At 38.1% G+C, this 20,770-nt stretch overlaps 2 protein-coding genes across 4 annotated transcripts; both read left to right on the top strand.

The window, feature by feature from the left end:
* The first annotated feature begins 8,497 nt into the window (after positions 1 to 8,497).
* ccna1 (cyclin A1) lies at positions 8,498 to 13,401 on the top strand. Of its 2 annotated transcripts, none has more exons than XM_042008486.1 (9): positions 8,498 to 8,703; positions 9,972 to 10,130; positions 10,253 to 10,469; positions 10,559 to 10,668; positions 10,988 to 11,214; positions 11,392 to 11,596; positions 11,768 to 11,881; positions 11,995 to 12,128; positions 12,291 to 13,401. In XM_042008486.1, the coding sequence occupies exons 1-9, from the start codon at positions 8,701 to 8,703 to the stop codon at positions 12,340 to 12,342; spliced, it is 1,221 nt and encodes a 406-aa protein (XP_041864420.1). In that variant the 5' UTR covers positions 8,498 to 8,700; the 3' UTR covers positions 12,343 to 13,401. The 2 variants fall into 2 exon arrangements, with proteins under 2 accessions (XP_041864420.1, XP_041864421.1); XM_042008487.1 differs by having other exon boundaries at positions 9,940 to 10,130.
* Positions 13,402 to 13,502: 101 nt separating this feature from the next.
* sparta (spartin a) lies at positions 13,503 to 20,536 on the top strand. Of its 2 annotated transcripts, none has more exons than XM_042007593.1 (9): positions 13,503 to 13,626; positions 13,739 to 13,966; positions 14,095 to 14,902; positions 16,384 to 16,578; positions 17,703 to 17,823; positions 18,021 to 18,215; positions 18,431 to 18,592; positions 18,750 to 18,840; positions 19,792 to 20,536. In XM_042007593.1, the coding sequence occupies exons 3-9, from the start codon at positions 14,096 to 14,098 to the stop codon at positions 20,045 to 20,047; spliced, it is 1,827 nt and encodes a 608-aa protein (XP_041863527.1). In that variant the 5' UTR covers positions 13,503 to 13,626; positions 13,739 to 13,966; position 14,095; the 3' UTR covers positions 20,048 to 20,536. The 2 variants fall into 2 exon arrangements, with proteins under 2 accessions (XP_041863527.1, XP_041863528.1); XM_042007594.1 differs by lacking the exon at positions 19,792 to 20,536 and adding an exon at positions 19,064 to 19,667.
* The last annotated feature ends 234 nt before the right edge of the window (positions 20,537 to 20,770 follow it).

Below are 20,770 nucleotides of genomic sequence, written 5' to 3'. Positions count from 1 at the left end.
AAAACAGTGATGATTCTATTCTTAAACTGTCTCCCTTTGTGAGCACAAAACAGGAAGTGATATTTTCTCCCTCTCAGCTAGCAGAGTCAAGACATTCAGTTTTATTAGAACAAGTTTTGAAATATGAATCTGTGGTTAGACAGAAGATTTTTAAACAAGACAAGTGGTTGTCATAGTTTCCATTTCCAGCCTTCCATTTCCTTTTCCTCCTTCTCTTTCTCAAGCCTCCTCAGTGAAATTTTATAGACATACTAGTTTCCACCAGTCATCGTTATCACCAGATTAAATAAGTCAACATGTCTTTTACCAGTTACCGCTGCCACTACTTACCTTTCCAGTTTCTCTTACTCCTGGTGAATTTGACAGTGTTTTGTTGGACCCATCATTTCAGCCACAGCCTGTTCCGGTTGGTTATATATTTGTATCCATCTTTTTGTCTGTCTACCTGAAAGGCCCTGTTATTTATCCTTCACAATATCCCATTCTTTCTATCTTTGTGAGAAGAAGCATTTTGTGTCTGTGCTTAGGCACGGTGGTGGTTTCTGCCAACAGCAGGCTCATAAAGATCACTTGAATATTGATTTTAAAAACTTAAAGTGAGACATGAAAAAAACTGGGTGTTGCATTATAGCAACAATCTGAACAGACTTTTTTGTGTTGATATCAAAACCACACATATCTGAACTGTTAACAGAGAGGCCTGAGTGGAAAACAACAGAAAGGAGAATGAAGCAGCTTATTTTTGTGATATTTTATGGGGGAAGAAAAAAAAAAAAAACAGTGGAGATAGGCATATGCAAGCTACTGAGACCACAACTCTTGGCTGGTCTGGAAACGCCTTGGGATCCCCCTGGATGAGCTGGAAGAATTGGCCAGGGAAAGAGAAGTCTGGGTTCCCTGGTTAAGCTGCTGTCCTGCAACCCAACCTCAGATAAGCAATAGAGGATGGATGGATGGATGGATGGATGGATGGATGGATGGATGGATGGATGGATGGATGGATGGATGGATGGATGGATGGATGGATGGATGGATGGATGATATAAGGGTTAAATTTTCAAGAGAAAAAGGAAAAGGCTGAATATAAATGCTATAACTTTGAACACATGATCAGACACATGTACATCTCTCTCTCTCTCTCTCTCTCTCTCTCTCTCTCTCTCTCTCTCTCTCTCTCTCTCTCTATATATATATATATATATATATATATATATATACATATGTATGTATGGATGTATTCCAATAATTCCATCCCTGGAGCCATTACTACAGTTAAGATCTCAATGCTGATGTCTCTTTTCAGAAAGGAACATTGCTGTATTTCTCAGAACAACATACAGCTTCTCTGATGACATATTTTCTTTACTTTTTGTGTTGTTTTATTTTGACAGATATTCATCTCCAGTGGCAAGTGATGTAAGAGTAGGTAACTGATTTTACAAAGAAACACCCCAGATAAAGTTCAGTCTCATCTGATGTAAAATAAATGCAGTGCATGACTCTGAATCTCAAATGAGCTTGTTAGCACTTTAATGGTATTCATAAAGGTGTTAGCTGTGTGGCAGATGACACCTGTCCCTGCTCTGTGAAGGGGAAAAGGCACCTCCTCTTCCACAGATGTCTGTGTCTCCAGCCATCTGCCCACTGACACAAATCACAGAGGGGAATAGCAGCAAAAAAAGGAGCAGAGAGGAAAGATGTTGTGACTTTATTTCATATCCAAATCCAACTCTACTTGCCTCACATATTAAGTATTCACATGTACTTCAGACAAAATCCAACAACATTTGAAGAGGCCTGGGATTCAGAGGATGAGCACATATTTGTATTAGAAGATTTTCTTAATCTGAGCCCCACAAGAGAGGAAAAAAGATAAATATTTTAATAAGATGCTACAGGCTGTTTCTGTGGTGCTACTGTGTTGGGGGAGAAACCAAGACGAGACAAAAAGGAGCAATGCTCATTATTTAATTATTCCAGTAATGATTTCCCCTCACCTCCACTCTGCTAATCAGACTGTGGAAGACTGTTTCCAAGCCTATCAGAGGGAATCGTTACACACACAACAGTTCCCGTTTTCCTGGAGAGGGAAATTGTTTGGTAAAGCTAATTAAGGCAGTGTGAGTACATGTGTATCAGTGCAAGCTCTAACAATCTTGTGTGCTTATGTTGTGTGTATGCATGAACACCAGAGAGGACTGAAGGATAAAGATAAGAGCATTGGCCTCAGTTGGCTTTTGTCACTAATCCCAGAAGGCGAAGAAGTGGCAGCCGATTCCATGTCATTCACCAATATCCAAGTCTGTTCTGGTGCCATGCCATTCTAGCACTGCCCTTGTGAGGACACCAGTCGCTGCACTGCATGTTAATGAGACAAGCACCGGGGGAAGGGAGGGGTTTGATTTGACATTCTGCTAAATCTATCTGAACACAAGTTGGAACTCCTAGATAAAAGGCAGGAAAATGTCATGATATAGGTTGCAAATATGCTGCGTGCACATTTATTAGGCAGACTATGTTCCAGGGGATTTATTTCAATGTTGAACAAATACAATGGTCTCAGTCAGTCTGTGGAAAAGTTTTGTCCTATCACAAAATAGCAGTTTAATCTTAATATTTAGAGTGACCTTTTAGCAGAAATGCACTCAAACATTCAGAAGGTTGTCTTAACTAATTCCAGAGACAGACGTAAGAGAAGAGATTAAGGTTTTCAGTAGGATGTAAGTTTGGTGAGGGGCGGGTAAATATAGATCTGAGGATTTTACTGTAAAATAACCAAGTTATATGACAGAGCATTTTCCTGCATATTGATCAAGGTCTTCTGGAGATGATCTTATATAAACTGGCAGCAGGTTTGGGACTTCATTTTCAGCCAATTTGCAACCTGGAAAAGTTCAGCTGGCATAACTTTAATGACACCATTCCATGTCAGTACTCCTCCTTCTCCCTGTTGGTGCTTGACTGAAAGTGGTACCCTGTGTGACCACTGTCCATCCATCTGCTCAATTATCTGTCCATAAAATCCAAGAAAAAAACATGTCTTCTAGGATTTGTTGGTCCAATCTCAATGCTCCAACTCATGAATGTTATTCAGTTATTGCCCAGATTCATCCTGTTTAGTTTGGTCATGAGTCCAAGTACATTTTCTCAAAGCCAAATAAATTATATTTTTGGCCAATTTTCCATTCATTGAAGGTCTCTGATAATTGTGCACAATTTAATATAAGGTTGTAATCATGTTCTCAGTCATGCCATTCATCACATGAAAATTGTTATGATAAACGTTCAAGTTGGAAAACATGCAAAGAAACAATGATAAAGTCATTATACATTTTTAGTGGTTATGCATAAAGCATTATGAATTATGTGAAATAGACGCACCACAGCTTTTAAAGACAGACTTATATAAGCCAAAATTTAAGACTTGAGAACAGGAAAACTCTTTCACCTCTGATTGTGGGATAACATTTGCATCACAGTTGAAATATATTTTGTCTTTCTCTCTAAGATGTGCAGGATTATTGACGAAGTTCAGTTTTGTTTTCAAAAGGTTTTGAAGATGAAACACGAGCCAAAAAATGTGCAGCACACCCCGGCTTATTGTCTCATAGCAGTGGCATGCCAGTCTGATCTCCACAGATCTGAGTGCATGGAGCAGAGCAGGCATACTGAGGCGTAACAGTGACACACACACACACACACATGCAGGACAGCAGCCTGATAGGCAAGTACTTGTCCAGAATAACAATGAGACATGGCGATGTGATACTGGCCCTGTCTGAAAAACATCCTCTATGTGACTGGGAAGGAAAAGACAACAACACTTAAGTATAATAAAGCATGTATGAGCAAGAAGTCCAACAGCAAACTGAAAACACTCTTCTACTTTTCTCACTAATAATCTTAGCAATTTGGTGCTATTCCTCTGACGGGTACATTCCAAATTCATGAAAGAGGAGAAAAAAAGGAAATATGTCCTGATAGTCAGATTTATTTGAATATATGAATAATTTAGTGCACCAAAAGATTTGGGGCCCTTAAACTGCAAATAGAAAAAAGAAAGTCTGAACTCTCTTACATAGGCATTCATAATTCATAGTTTCATAGTTCAGACTGGGAGATATTTCATGCACAAGTCAGCCTCGGACTGTGATGAGGATGCAAGGACAAAATGCTGCACTTTGTCTTTCAGCATAACTACAGCGATTTTGTCTTTTCACATTTCAGTTAGTGGATATCAAATGCTTGATTTTAATCTCTTTGAGTCTCCCTGTCTTCCACCCTAAATCGCTTGTGTGACTCAAAAACTAAACAGTTCCATCAAAGTTATGTGGTGACTGTCTGAGCTTGTGTGTGTTATAGCTTCCTGATTTAAGTTGGAAACTCAGTCCTTCATCTCTGAGCAAATTCCCTTTAATACTCATTCCATTGATGGGCCTTTTACTGCAAGAGATTGGCACCAAACTCCCACATCTAATTCTTCAACAAAGCATCCTTTGTTGTACATAGCAAACTATAAATAACATGTTAATATAAAAAGACTGAGTGAAAAAATGTGGTCTTCGAACAAGAGACAAAGAGCCAGATACAGCAGATCTACTGATTTATAACCTCCCTGCTATTTTTGACGTCATGGTGCAGTTTGTTGGCATTTGACAAGACACATCCCTGCATATCTAAAATGTTTTTTCTGTTCTTTCTCTTTTTTCATTGAGCATTTTGGCACAGATGATTTGACCTCTTTTGAATTCTTTTGTTTTGCTTTGCAGACTGGATATCAAAGCCAGGATTGCCAGCCTGTTTGTAGCACCAATAAATGCGACTAACTGGCACTCAACCAATTATGACCCATCTTTGTGGAAATGTTTATTACCATAACAAAGTCATACATGAGTCAAAGGCCTTTTCCATGTGCTTTTTGCATCTGTTTTCCTACCAATACATAATGGGAACATGGATTAGGTAAAGTTTAATAAAGATGAGCTGTCAATGCAACTTGCAGTCAGTTGCATGAAATGTATGAATGAAAGCTGTAAGCTCTCATTTTAGTGATTTTCTTAAGTATGTACTAATTTTGCAGGCTGATCTCTCAAGTTTTCTCTGAAAAGAATGATTAGCTCTTTCACAGGCAAGTAAAACACAAATTAAAGATTTGGGGGCATTGAATTAACTTTAGATGAGCAATCCCCAATCAAAGGCCATACAACCTCACAGATTAATTTGACATGGATCGGTTTGTCAGTTTTTCTTTTATCAATGTGAATTAATTTGTGGTTCGGCCATTTTGATTACATAATAATTATTTAATCAATTCCCGTGTGTCCTCTGTGCTTCTGTGATCGGGGTGAAAAACAGTCTGAGCGGCAGTCCATCACAGGCAGACCAGGTCAGTGTTGTAGAATAGAACAGAATTTTATTGTCATTGCAACAAGAGCAACAAAATTACAAAAGGTTATTGGGATCCATGAACTATAAGTTAAGAATTCTCTGTCAGATACTTAAGTAGATCTATTTTTATTCCTCTCGTTGATTTCATAGAATGTCCAAACCTATCTATAAAATAAATAACTAACTGTAGAAAAAATACAGACAAAATATTTGCTTGTCACAATTAGGACCTGTTAAAAAAATTTTTTTTACTCCAGCGTTCACATGATCTAAATTAACTAATGAACAATGGTCTCACTACCTGAAAAATAGACAGTTGAGAAGACTTTTGTCCCATCAGGCATGCAGTTTGTAAAAGATGGAGAACGTTTCATTCTTATAATATCAAGGTTTTAAAGTCATAAAACTCTAAAGATGCCTGAAAGGATTTGGCAGCTAAAGATAGTGAGCTTTCCGGTGAGGTGCAACAGTGTACCTATAACAAAACATGTTGACAGTACTATTGTGCAGTGACTTGCTTTTCTGTCTCTGCATCGCTGGCTCCAGCAGAGATACATTTTTAACGGAAGTGATGAAATGAAATCAGAAAATAAGCATTTCAAAGTGGAAAGTCCAAGCAGTGTCAGGATAAAGCCTTGGGGTTTCAGCAGGGCAACAAAGTGAAAAAGAAACCTTAAAGCACAAAAGATGGTTGAGAAGAAAAGACTGAGCTCTTAAACTTATCAGCAATAAGTATTAAACTAAATCCTGGTGAAAAACTTTGTAAGAAGCTAAAAGATGCCTTTGGAAAAAAAAAAGGATTTGTGCAGACTTTAAAACACCTGAACACTTAACATTATATACAGGCATAAACTGCCAGCAGACAGGGGCAAGAAAAAGTGCTTTTAAAAGTTTTTATTGTTTTTACAAAAGTCTAGATGAGGGACATTAAATGTGTATGGGCTGCATTTTGTATTTAAAGGATGTTATTAATATATTTTCCTCACTTTTCTTTTGTCATTCACAATGTGTTCATTTGCACTTACTTCTAAGGCAAGGCAAGGCAAATTTATTTGTATAGCACATTTCATGTACAAGACAATTCAAAGTTCTTTACATAAAACATTAAAAGCATTACAGCAGGGTGCAGGAAGTAATAACAAGTGCATTAAAAACAAACTTTAAAATTAAATAAAAACAGAGAGACAAAAAAAAAGCTAAAATAAAATGATAAAATGCAAGAAATAAAGGTTAAAGTGTGAGGAATTTAAATAGCACAAATAGAAAAGTTTTTAACCCTGATTTTAAACTGCTGAGAGTTTCAGCAAACCTAAAACTAAATTCTTTAGAACTCAAAGGTGGCAATAATTATGGCACTCCTGGATGACTCTGGTCTGGAGACATGAAACATGTCCGTCTTCAGCTGGAATTCTCTTGTGTTTATAGGTGATGCTCAAACCTCATGTATATCTAGCCTGAGCCTGTCACCTGCAATACATCACACTAATAAAATGGCCACAGCCCAATACTGTCTGTCATCAGCAATCTGCATCTGCTTTAGAGGCTTGAATGGAAATGAGAGAGAGGGGGATGAAAAACACAGAGGAAGACAGAGAGACATTTGTCCCCTGAGGAGGTCCCATGAGAAGGTCCCATCTTTGAGTTTTTTGTGTTGTGCGGTCCTTCATCTCAACATGCCTTGAACCGATATTGATTTTATTTCCACAGGAGAAAATAGCCACAGCAGGCCACCTTATCCTCAATCTCTGCTGGAACAAATAGGTGAGGATATTTCATAAGGTCTGTGGCGGAACAAAGTTACAATGCATCTTATCTGTCAGGGAGAAAATTACTCCTGCTCGTCACTGTAACTGCCTTTCTTTTTTCAACCCTTCTCTGGAACTTGTGTATCTCAGCCTTTCACCCTGGCAGTAACTGGTGCTGAAATCGAGTTCAGCACCACAAATAATGATCCGGGTGACTTCAGTCTAACTTTGTTCCTTTCTAAGAAAATTGTTTAAAAAAAAACCCATCTATCCATGGATGGATTTGTTTAAAAAAATTACATAAAAACAGCCCTCCTGTGCATGACAATGAATGGTTTCTAAACATCACTTCACATTTATGTTTCCCATTGAAAAGCTCAATCAAGATTTTTGGATGAAACAAAACTCAAACTACAACAAGTAAAGAAGGAAAAAAATTAAGATCAGTTTCCTTTTAAAAGGAAGTAGAGAAATATGGTCCATAACATGCATTGCAGATGAAAAGCAAGGGGGTCTTCCATCAAATACAGCTGTCAGAAAAGTATTAGGCGTGATGGTTGACTGAAGGTTCAAGAAGCAGTCTTCTGACCGAGAGGTTGCAAATTGGAACCCTTAATCTGCTGCTGCTCCACTGGAGCTGTACATCAGGAGCAGTAGCAGCAGCCGCTCCATTACAGGACTCTATATTCTTCCACCTATATTTGCTTCTACATGTAGTTCCTGCCATTAAAAAATCACAGCAGCAATGGTAATTAATATTTCCCACAGGCATACAAACATTACTTTGGTTTTTAAATCAGCTGAACATTTCACTGCTTTGCACCATCTCCAATCCTGGGAGAGCTAAGGCTCAGGGCTAATTTGTAGAATTAAATTTAATAGGGTCACAATGCCATGTGATTAGTTAAAATTTTTTCAAGCCCATTATGATATTTTTTTTGCTCACATTATTGTTGTTATTGAAGAGGAAGCATGCCATCTGATGGACAATGTGGAACTTGCAGGCACTCACACTCATTCAGACAAAGGTTCCTATATAGATTTACAGTTTCTGGCTATTTGTCATTATACCTGTCATATACTATACAGTGTTGTATTATGTAAGTAAATAAAACATAGATGTCCCTCTTTTGAACCATTCACTTTGGCTATATACAGCTTTAAAACAGCTTTACAACATTCTATTTTGTTCAGATACATACTGGATGCAGTTTATATTATTCAGACACTTAGAAATAATTCCCCCCGCTGTATCAACACCAATAGATATGCCATTAAGCTATTATAAAATCCTCTGAAAAGAATTTCCTTACGCAATGACGTTGACGACCAGCACTGCGTTCTGGCACGTGATTGGACAGAAAACAAGCGGCCAACAGCTGATTTATTAAACCAACTTATCGCCTGAATCTGATTTATATCGCTCGAAAGCATCTAGAGGTGTCTTTTAGTCCATATTGGTAACGAAAACGCAAATTTAGACGCTTTTTATGCGGTTTAGTAAGTATTTACATATTTTCCGTTTCTACCTGGAACCCGTAACCTTCATACAGCGTTGGTCCTGCTTATGGTGAGTTTTAATTGGACCAAACATTAAGCACGTCAACATTAACTATTGCTGCGCTATGCACTGTCAAACACTGAATTAATGCACTTTGTTGTGAACTTAACCAGTAACTTTCTGCTCGTTTGTCTCATATTATGTCTGTTGTTTCTTCCCTTGTAACATTCTCATAACCATGGCAACGTGTTTCTCTCACCGTTGGTGCGTAGTGGACCACTGATTTGTGCATCCCACCTCATGACAAATCAGTTTAAGACTCAAACCAACCATGTTTTTAGATGTGTAAAATTATTTTGCTTAAAATGATAAATTGTTTTTTTTTTTTTTTTTTTTAAAGGGGATTAGGATATAAAGATATATTTACATTTGCAGGCTTAATAGCTACAAGATTCTGCATCAGTTGTAGCTCAACATGTTTATGTTCAGCACCTATGTCATCTTTTTTCAAAATCCTCCAAGTAGGTGACAGGTCTGGGGACTTCAGGCAGTGTCAGTTTAACACCTGGATTCTTATACTGTGGAGCCATCCTGATGTAATTTGTGCTAAATGTAATTTGGTGTTGTCTTTCGGATATAAAATAATGATGCTAATAATATTAATAATACTAATCATAATAAGTGGAAGAACAAGATGAAGGACAAAAGAAAGCAAGAGTGTAAATGGTGGTATTTATTGAGCCAAAGCTCTCGTATGTTCAGTGACACACTTGCTTGCCGACAGTAGTTCTCAGAAAGTTTTCCTGAAGCCATGCGGTAATTTCTGCTGTACAATTGTGTTCATAGTGGAGCATCAGTTATTGGTTTTCAATTGGCTGCTTTACTTGCAGAGAACTTTTTCTGCTTTTCTGAATCTTTTAACAACACTTTCTAGGTTGCTTTATTTTTTATTTTTTACTCTTGTCACTCACCTGTGGCATTTAATTTGTTTGTGGTGAGATGTTCTACGTGTTTGGGTTTTCCTTCTCTCTCTTGTTTCCTTTTCTTCCCTATTATTTAGGCATTATGTAACATCATCTTTTGCTGCCCTTATACTCTCTTAAAACACAATTTTCACAATCAAAAGTTTTGTCTTCTAAAATATGTTGATATATTCAGATTTTGTATCAGTGGTTTCTTTCTCTCTACTTGTGTCATATTTCCTGTGTTATACACTGTTTGTGAGACAAAGCATATTGTGTAATTCTGTTTTTCCATTAAGTTTTATTTGTTCCTTTTTCTTCTTTACCCTTAATTCAATACTAGGCACTTTTTTTCCCCAATCTGCTGTTTTAAAGATGAACTTCAGCACAGCTACCCATAGTGTCAGTCCTACTGGCAAAGAAAATATTCTACCTTTGACCAAAACAGATGCATTTCAGCACCAAAGGGCCAAAGAGCGAACAGTATTCGGTGTCTTGTCAGAGAATGAGCAGCGTGGTCAATCCCGCGGCCAGGTAGGCGGCAGAAGCAAAGTGGAAAGCTCTAAAATGCACAGATTTTTCAGTCACTCTCCCCTCACAAGTCATCCACATTTCAGCTCAGTGTGATAATCCTGCTGCCTAATTTTATTCCTCAGGGAAGCTGGTTTTCCAAACACAGTTCGCTCTCAGACAGCTCACAGCTCAACTTTCTTGGCTGCACATCCAGTTCCAGCTATGTGTATGTGGAAGAGGCTTGTGAAGTTGTCCTTGCAGCTTCTGGGCAAGAAATCATCTCGGACAGTTATAATCTCGATGCTGAAGATGATGCCCTGCAAAATGAACATATGAGAATCCTGCTGGAACTAACTTCCAGTCAGTACACCTTGCATGAAAAGATCTATCATGCAAAATATATTTACAAGAACTATTTCTTCATAATTCTTACTCCCTCTTTTTTTAAGGTTCATGCCAGGATGCTTCTATGCTGTCTGAAGCTGATGAATTTTTTTCAAAGGATATGCTGTGTTTCGACTATGCAGACAATATCTACCAGAACATGAGGAACAGTGAAGTATGTTTTCTTTTTTTTTTTTTAATGAGTTAGTATTTCATGTCATTAATTATGTCAGCTGGGGCTTTCTTTGTGGAACCATGAACGGTTTCTCTCCTGGTACTCTGGCTTACTTCCACAGTTCTAAAACAAACATGTTAGTTTAACTGGTTATTCTAAACTGATCTGAGGAGTGAACGTGTGAATATTGATGTCTCTTTTGTCACTGTGTTGACCCTGTGATGGACGTTGATCTGTCCAGGGTGTATTCCACCTCTCTGAATTGGATGGATGGGCATCAATCATGTGATGTTGCTAACTACTTTGGTTATAATTCCAGACAAGTTTCAGGGCAAGACCAGGCTACTTAGAGAGACATCCAGAGATTTCTAATGGCATGCGGGTGATTCTGGTGGACTGGTTAGCTGAGGTTGTCCAGGAATACAAGCTCAGTTCTGAAACTCTGCACCTTGCTGTCAACTACATGGATCGCTTTCTCTCCCGCACAACATTTGTGAAACGGGACAAGCTGCAGTTGGTTGGCATAGCTGCATTACTGATTGCTGCGTAAGAATGCATCATTTCTTTAAAAAATATTATGCTGCTCCTGTCTGGTGCAGTCACTGAGTCTAAAACATTCCCTTTTTCTTTTTGAATTTTGGTAAGAACACACCTAACGGTGGAGCACTGACTTGAGGATTCAGGGCTATTTGTAGCCTGATGTTATTTTATCTGTCACTGTAGAAAATATGAGGAGATCTCTCCACCTGAGCTGAATGAGTTTGTGTACATCACAGACAGCACATACACTAAAAAGCAGCTGGTTCAGATGGAGCATGTTTTTTTGAAATTGCTGGCCTTCAAGATGGCAGCACCCACCACAAATGAGTTCCTTCGCTTCTTCATGTCCATCCATCCTGTCTCTGCAAAAGTAGAGAGTCTTGCACTGGTGAGTAAAGTCACAGTCACTACTGCAGAGATTTCAGTTTTCATTTCATATATTGAAAAGAGGGAAGTCTGGGTTTCCCTGCTTAGGCAGCTGCCCCCGCGACCCGACTCCGGATAAGCGGAAGAGAATGGATGGATGGATGGATATTGAAATTTCTTTTTCTTATTCTAGTATATAGCAGAGTTAAGTTTGCTGGAAATCAATCCATTCCTTCAGTACAGCCCATCAATAGTGGCAGCTGGAGCCTACAGCCTGGCTAACTATACTATAAACAAATCTCTCTGGGTGAGTTTTAGCAGATCAGAATTTTGCTGGCTAAAATCACTTTGGTTGATTTTTTTTCTTCCTTAAAAATGGACAAATTATTTCTATTAATCTAAAATCTTTACATATTTCAGCCACAATCCTTAACAGTTTTTACTGGGTATTCCATGGATAAAATGATGCCCTGCATGACTAATCTCCACAAGCTGTTCATCAGTGCAGAGAGCCGCCCACAACAAACCATCAGAGACAAATACAAAAGTTCAAAGTAAGGTTTATAGGGTTTTTATAAGTATGAAACACTTTACAAAGAGTTTAAATGACAGGCTTTTGGTATCATTTGTGTCTAGTTTTGCAGTCTGGGTTCTTAATGCACTTAGGACACACTTTTTCGGTTCTAAATGGATGCCTTCTTTCTCTCCATTAACAGGTATTGTCGTGTTTCATGGATCACACCACCTGCTGCTTTGCCTCCACTATGAATCACTACTCCATCCCTCTGATCCTTCTACCAGAGCACAGTTACAGAATACCAAAAAGAAAACATACACAGCAGTTGCATTCATGCCAAAAAAATGTTATTTTTTTCTTAAAATGTCATCTAGTTTATATACAATCAAATGAGAATTAATAGACTTAAAATATTCTCCATGAAATAAAGAAATAAAAGTTCTTATTCAATAAATTGTGTAGCAAAAACATGAAAAGATAATAAAACGTCTGAGCCATGATATTGCCACATTACTGGATGATCTTTCTAGTTGCATAAGCAATGCACTCTTACAAATCAACACTTAATTCCAGATTAGACTAACACAGAAACACCCCTCTTAAAAGGGACAATTGAAAGATTAAACATTTGCACCATAAGGGTAAAATGTCCAACAGAAGTTTTATTGATTGTACAACCCATTTATGTAACTCAGAGATATTCTGGTTCCTGACAATCAGAATTTTTCATAGATGGGCTGCAGGCTTACTTGTTCTTCATATAATCTCAAGGTCCAGAATGGGAAGCAGCAACGTTCACTTTCAGGCTCCTCTGTGGAACCAGCTGTCTTTCTTTAAGACAGCTTCTCTGTGTTTAAGACTAGGCTTTAAACTTACCTCTATGCGCGTGGGATAATGAATGTAATCAATTTTATTTCTTTTTTTAATTTGATTTATTAGGCAATTTGATTTTCAGTTTGCTTGCAAAAGTGCAATATGAATAAAGATTGATTCATTGATTGTTGATGGTGTTAGTTTGAAAATATGGTTAAACTACTATGTATGTTACAGTTTTTAGATTTAGAACTGATTCAGATCATGAAATGTTTATGTTGCTAAAAAGTCAATCTTTTATTTACTGAAAAAAGGAACAAAGTTAACTTGTATTTTCCACCAACATAATCCATGATCTTGTAATCTTTGTTTACATATTTGCAGAAGAACGTTTTAACCAATGAGTGAAAGCTGTTAAACTGTCAGACAAATGATGCAGAGTAAAAGGTATTTTTAAAGCATGTCATCTGTATTTATTTATCAACTTTTTAAAAATAGTTTTTTAGTTTAAGTTCACAGTTTCTTGTATAATAAGGAACTTTTTGTGAAAGAGGATGTAAGTTCCTCCTTGTTGTATAACGCTCGCGCTTTGCTTCGTGGTTCCCGGAGACATCAGACCTACTGAATTATAAAATATTTCACAGTTGTGAGGACAGAGGAACAGTTTAAAACCGACAGAATGCATTTAACTCCTTTTTCTACGCGCTGGTTTGGCTATCAAGGTAACGACACTGCGCTTCAGTAGGTTGCGCATTTACACGAGATGCATTTTACAGTACGAAATGTTTGAAACTGAAATAAAGAAAACTGAGCGCGTAAACTCTCTTTATGTAGGTGTAACTCTTCTGTCAAGTTAAGACCAAAGACGGCAGCCACCCAGTTCTTGCTCTTCAAGAAAAACCTGCTGTGTTTGCTGGTCCTTCACATTTAGTCTGTCAGGTGCACTTACGTGACTTGGATTTTTTTCTACATAAGACGTAATCCTCCCAGCGTTCCTCATTTTATTAAGTTGCTGTTCTAGTCTCAAACAGGCTAAACTTCTTTGGGTTTGCGTTGTTGAAGGTAAGCTCTGTTTCCTTGTTTTGCATTACATTTATTTGTAGGCTTAGATTAGTCCGTATATCCTTAAATAGCATCCATTATTTATTTTCTTTTTAATATTTTTTTCCTGTTTTCCTTCTGGCCTTCAGTATGGCTGAACCTGCTGAATTGCTGCTTATTAAGGACCAGTATAAGTTGGCGTTTCATGCTCTGAGTCGTGGATTGGCAGCTGAAGAGGCTGACAAAAGATCAGAGGCCCTGGTGTATTACAGGAAGGGTCAGCAGCATCTTACTCAGGGACTGGAAATTCCCACCGGGGGAGAGAGGCACCAAGGAGTGGTCTGGGACAGAGCCAGGCAGCTTCAGCAGAGGATGGGGGACACTCTGAGGAACCTCAGTGTCCATCTTTCTAACCTGGAAATATCCCAGCAGACAACAGGAGAGCAGAGGTACTTACTGTTGAAGGATCTTCCTCCTAATTTTTATCCAGACTTGGCAAGAAACAGTCTGCCCTCCCGTAACTCTCTCCACCATCTGTACCCCATCATTCCTGCTGCCACCCAGAACACAACCCCAACCCCCAACACGGCCCCTGTCAGACCTGCTCCCCCTGCTGTTCCACACACACGCTTACTCGCTGCAGCAGGACAGGGTATTGTAGCCATGGACAACCCAGGGGACCAGCCTCCAGCATACACACCAAAGCCCACAGATGGGCACCGCAGCCTGGCTTATAGTCCTTCTGGAGGCGGCCTTGGATCAGGAAAGCCAAGTGGAGCAGCAGCAGCTGGAGGAGATGGAAGTGAACTGCTTTGTATCCCTTCTGGGGTGCAGCTGTTTTTTGTGGAACCCAATGGACAGGTCAGCTCTCTGTCTTATCCAGGCTACCTCCGCATCATTGCGGTCAACAACCAGAACAGGGCTTCTGCTGCTGGGAATTTCTCTGTGTTTTTACAAGTAAGTAACACTATGCACGTGTTTGAGCATGGGTGACTGTGTCTTAGATATTAATAGGTCTGACTGACAGAGAAACCACATTGTTGTTAGAAGCTTTCATAGCTAACTGTGAGTCACTATGTAGGTGTGTTTAATAAATACCAGTCGTAGTCGTAGAAAAAAAAGAAGAAATGTCCAGACAGTTTTAAAAGGGACTTTCTTAACAGGTGTTGCTTCAATTTGGCCACAACTAATCTCATCTCATCCATTAAGTGTTCATATAACTTCAGGCAATTGTGGAAATGCTATCATCATGAGTTCCTGGTACAGAATATCTTTAAATGTCAACCAGAGCACAAAGATAATATATATATATATATATATATATATATATACTTCTTGAAAAATAAAGATTTTCACCTCCAGTTACAGCGACTTTGTCACAACACTAAATATTAAATTTCAGCTGGGCAGTCTCATTCTAACGCTGCATGTCTAACAATACATCTGAAATTTGTTTGAGATATCAGTTTTAATACCAGTGAACAATGTCTTTGTGAATCTGTAGATTTTTAAAAAATATATATTCATTTGGGTTTTTTTTTAAGGGTACAACAAATTTCCATTATATTGATATTCTAAGAAATTAATATCAGTTGTTTAACCATGTGTTACTCGACTCTGTTTTTGCCCTTCTTTTAATTATTATTATTATTTTTTTATTTATTTTTTGCTTAAGAGCCCCCTAAATGCCTCATTTCCATTTGATATTTTAAAACTGATTCAAAATGAAATACAGATCTGTTCTAGCAACTCAACAAAGTGTGTATTATTATGTGTTGTGTACTGGACTGGAACTCAGGGGTTTGTTTCTCACCAGACCAGGCTGGTAGGCTGCTCTCCTGTATTCTGGTGCTGCTTTGTTTCAAAACAAGACAATAGTCCCATTAACAGATGACTCTGCGCTTCTGTTGTGCCGCTGGCCAGTGTCTTGTGCCCTCACAGAGGTCATTCTGTCAGGCGGCATACCAGCGGGACAACATAGCACCAAGTGTGTCTCTGTGTTAATTCTGTGTGGGTGACCGACATCAGTCCTGCTGCTGTAATTTTGTCTTTGAGAGAGATGAAAAAGAACAGAGGACACTGTGCCTGCTGGGAAATGACAATACATTTTTGTGTTGTGAAAAAGAAACTGAACAAACCATTGGGACCGACAATAAATCACCTCTGCTGATGATCTAATTTGATATAATGCTATCAGGCATAGGATTATTTTCAGCTCAAACCTCATTAATTGCCTCAAAGATAGAAAAAAGAAGTTAAACACCTCAACAAAAGTCATGTTTTCTATCACATTTAATATTCCTGAGGTTATTGCTGCACACAGTATTAGATTTAATTTATTTCTGTCCAACTAACTGCAGCCTCCTTGATGAAAATCATTGTTGACTTAGTATATTCTTTATTAAATAATTTATTTAGTGTGTTTGTGTCTTTTCCAGGTGTGTGACCGCCTATATCAGCTGACAACAGACACTCCAGTGCTGCTTGCTAACTCTGGGATCTTCATGTTTCCTGACTCACTGGCAGAGACACCAGGGTCCTATGTGGGCATAGTGCTCTCCTCTGAACTGCCTGTTACTGACCGTGAGATATTTCAGGACCTCCTATCCCAGCTGACGCAATTCAGGGTCCAAGTGAGTCAGTACTAATGAAATAAACAAAAATAAGGTTGAGCGTGCATGTGAGATGGTAAAATCTGTTCAGGGCAGGGTTGTTGAGCCCCATACTAATCTCTTTATTGTTCAACGACTGTCGTCTTCTCTTATCTGTGTAATGTACCAATCACATATCCTGCGTTCCAGCTGACATGCTTTTTTTTTTAACTCAGTTCTTACTGCAGCTGCACAGTGTTGCATGCAATGCAACAGTTTGGAAACACTTCTTCACTTCAGCATTACGCCTGAAGCTTTGAACCTTTAGTTTGTACAATATATATGTTACTGTCTATGATGCAAAATTGTGCTCAAACTGTAGGTACTGTACTCTTAGTTACTTACACTTTATTTAATCTAATTTCTCTTGTATATATTGTGTTTTTTAAGTTTATTTATATCTGTTTACACTTTTCTTACATATCTGTTCTTTATTTATGTTACTATGATTGCCACTGTAACAAGTAATTTCAGTCACAGGAATAATAAAGTTAAGTTTTCCTGCTACTTTATATTTACTTTGTAAATACTTTATATATACTCCACTATACCACAAAGGCAACTGATGTTATAACAATTATTAGTGTGTTAATGTAATCACTAATTCACTTGGGAATTATTTTAACAACATGTGATGATAATATAATACAATATGTAACAATAATTAATAATAATATGATGTTAATAAGGACCTTGACTCTTATCCAGTAATTATTGGGATAGGCTCCAGCCCTCCTGTGACCCCGCTTGGGAATAAATGGGTATATTTAGAAAATTATTTTTTTATTTTGGTGCCTAAAATGATAAGACTTGAGAATCCTTCTAGACACGTGACCATTTGCCAATAAGTTGTATCAGGTCTGTAGAGGAAGAAAACTGCTTTTCTGTTTTGGTGTAAATAGAAAAGCTGTTTCTTACAGCTTATAAAAAATCATCCTGGGTGATTCAGTGATGGAGGAAAAATATTGTTGATGATGAACTGCCCGTAAACAGGTTTTAATGTTGTGGGTAAAAACAGTCCAAGCCTATTATAATCTGTTTGGCTGTACACAGATTTTTAAAAGGCATCACTTTTTAGTATGTGACCTAATGGATTCTTTTTACAGGGCACAGAAGGAGCAGAAGTCATCAACTTGAGTACAAAAGTACCCTTTGGTTCCCTGAATGAGAAAGAAAAACCACCTCTCCCTGGATGGAGTGAGAAAATGTCTCAAGGAATCTTATCAGGTGAGTTTGTTGAAGAATATATAGATGGAGACTTACTTGCTACTGTGTACTATACACAAGAGATGTCCATGGAATTAGCCACTAGTGGGTGGTGTTTACCACTGTAGCAGTTTCTCCTGAGTAGAACCGCCTGCACATCTGGCTGTAATAGCCATTATAATACCACTACAATTAACATAATTGGTGTATCTTTGCAGGAGCAACGCAATTAAGTCAGTCATTTGCAAAAGGAGCCGAGGCCACTGGGATAGCCATTCAAAAAGGAGCAGCCAAGATCCGGGACCGCATCACACCTGAGGAAACTCCATCAGAGGTCAGCCCGCGTGTCACCAAAGGTCTGAACATGGCTAAACAGACCACTGGCGGTGCTGTTCGAGTCAGCCAGTTTTTAGGTAAGGACATGCATCAGGATGGGCAATCATTCAACAGAAAATAAATAATGGCGTTTTGATCTAGATTAAACTATGCCTTCTTTTCTATAATAATAACTAAAGGAATAACGCTCAGTCGCTTTCCTCATTTAAGTGTAAATAGTTGCCCCGGTTCATATTTAATGAGGGGAATGTACTGAAATTGATATTTCTGTGATATGACTTTGTATTTTTAGTGAATGGTGTGAGTACAGTGGCAGGACATATAGCAGATAAGGTGGCACCCCATGTGAAGAAACATGGTGCTAAGCTGGTCCCAGAGTCTTTGAAAAAGAGCCAAGATGGCCGTGCCTCTAACCTTGATGGAGCTAAGTTTGTAGCAGCCAGCAGCGTACAGGGTATGTACAAAGGTTTAAAAAAGGTTATATTATCCTGTACACTGACAGTGTTTGTAAAGCTGCAACTCTTGTAATATAAAAAAAAATGTTTGATTTCTAATGGATGAGCCACGTGTTTTTAGTGAACTTTCCTTTTTAAAACTGATTTTAAAATTAGGTTTTTCTGCCATTTGGTCGAGTCTGGAAACTGGAGCAAAGCATGTTTGCAAAAGTGTTGCAACTGAGACAGTCACAACAGTGAAGTACAAGTAAGTTCAGATATTTCCCCATATTTCATCTTATTTTCAGTTTAAATGGTGATTTGAATTTTAAAGGGATTATTGCATCTCGTTTCGGCTGCGTTTCTGAAACTGCTCACTTTAAACGGCAGTAGAGGGCTGGACGAGAAACCATCCTGATACTTGCCTGCTGTGCTGGTGTCCTCTTGGTATGTTGGTGCACTGACTTACTTTCATGCCTGTTTCTTTTCAGATTTAGGGGCTTAGAGAATCTTATAAACATGTCCAGCAACAAATGATTGCATGGGGGAGTAAAGGCAAAGACTTCTTATACACTCTATCACTAACCCGAATCACATTTGAAAATAACAAACGAAAATATAAACCTAACACACAACAAACACAATTGTCTGCCGCAAACTGACTTTTTTGTTCTCTAATCTTGTCTAATTTTTTTTTTTTGACTATTTCATAGCCTTGTCTACACAGGTGGCCTTGTATTTGCAATAAATACAAACTTGAAGTTTATTTTTATGCTTCAAACTGATTTCTCTGTTATTTGCTTAACTATATAGATTATATATTGTGCTTCAAGTGCTTTGAAAACTAGTGTGAACCACAACATTGTGTATGAGTGCCTCCTGTGTAGACATACAAATCACTGGTCCTGCTAGCTAACATCATGCTTGCAACACAGCTTCTGTGTACACGTTGGCTTGTGGTGTGCAGCTTTCTGGTTCTGTCTCTGTTAACCATAACTAAATGTAAAGCTTGTGTTGAGTGATGGTGCTCTTTTTGTTCCAATTATTTGTAGATCTTGTATTGAAGTTTGTAATTAATAAACAGCTACAACAAGAGACTGGCCACAAGTGTTTGATGGCAATACAAACATTTGCACAAGTTCTGTACACAATCTTACATGTGTTCTCTTCCACCACACCATTCTCCCCCAATTCTACCTTATTATTATTTGTGGCGAAGGTATGGTGAAGATGCAGGCCAAGCCACAGACACTGGTCTCCAGTCAGTGGCCAATATTGGTTTGACTGCATACAACATTGACAATCTGGGCATCAAAGGCCTCCTGAAAACTACTGGCAAGCAGACAGCCAAGGCTATGGCTGGTAGCCAAAATGGACAGGCAGCAGAAACTGAAGGGAAGGAGGTGCAGAAAGAACAACATGCACACAGTGTTGAGAAGAAGGAGCTAAAGAAAGAGACGGAAAAGAAGAAATAATTTTTTTTTTTTTTTTGCAGGATGCTAATGTTTCTAGTCATTCACTGTCAACTTAGTAACTCACCTAATTTATATATTAAAATATTTATTATCAAAGATGGATGTAAAACTATCGGAAATCAGTTTAAGTGCACTTTTCTTATCCTGTTTTCAAATTATTGGTTCTAAATGTGATGCTGTATTTTCTATTTAGTAAAACTTTTAACACTTCAGAATTATACAAGCTTGTTATTTTATGAATGTGTTCTGTATGTTTTGCTGATTATTCAGGTACCGCATCACTAAACGTGGTAGTAGCACACAAGCACAATGGTACTGCTTGGCAAAGCAAGATCTGTTCTTTTCCCCCATTTAATTAAGATCCCTGGGGTTAGCAACACATTTTGGCACTTTGAACTACGTGGTACGTAGTTTTAAGCCTAAATAAGCACTAAATGAACTGTATAAATGACTTGTAAAAGCAACGGAGGAAAAAAGTTGTAAATAAGATATACATTTTGATTAATCAAAAAGGCTCAGCGTCTTTTTTCATGTTATTTAATTTAATCTATAACACTGCCACAGCAAGCCGGAAATAGAGGTCGCCATGGAAACCATCTGCAACAAACAAAAGTCTGTTTTCCAAAATGGCTAAAAACAATGACTACAGCGAAGTGAGTTAAAACTATAATGAAGTGAGTTTTTCACCTCAAGTAGATTCTTGCTAAAGGCGGATTTATACTC

Source organism: Melanotaenia boesemani, chromosome 15 (assembly GCF_017639745.1).
Source record: "Melanotaenia boesemani isolate fMelBoe1 chromosome 15, fMelBoe1.pri, whole genome shotgun sequence".
In the NCBI taxonomy this organism is placed as follows: domain Eukaryota; kingdom Metazoa; phylum Chordata; class Actinopteri; order Atheriniformes; family Melanotaeniidae; genus Melanotaenia; species Melanotaenia boesemani.
This window is presented reverse-complemented; position numbering and strand designations above follow the sequence as displayed.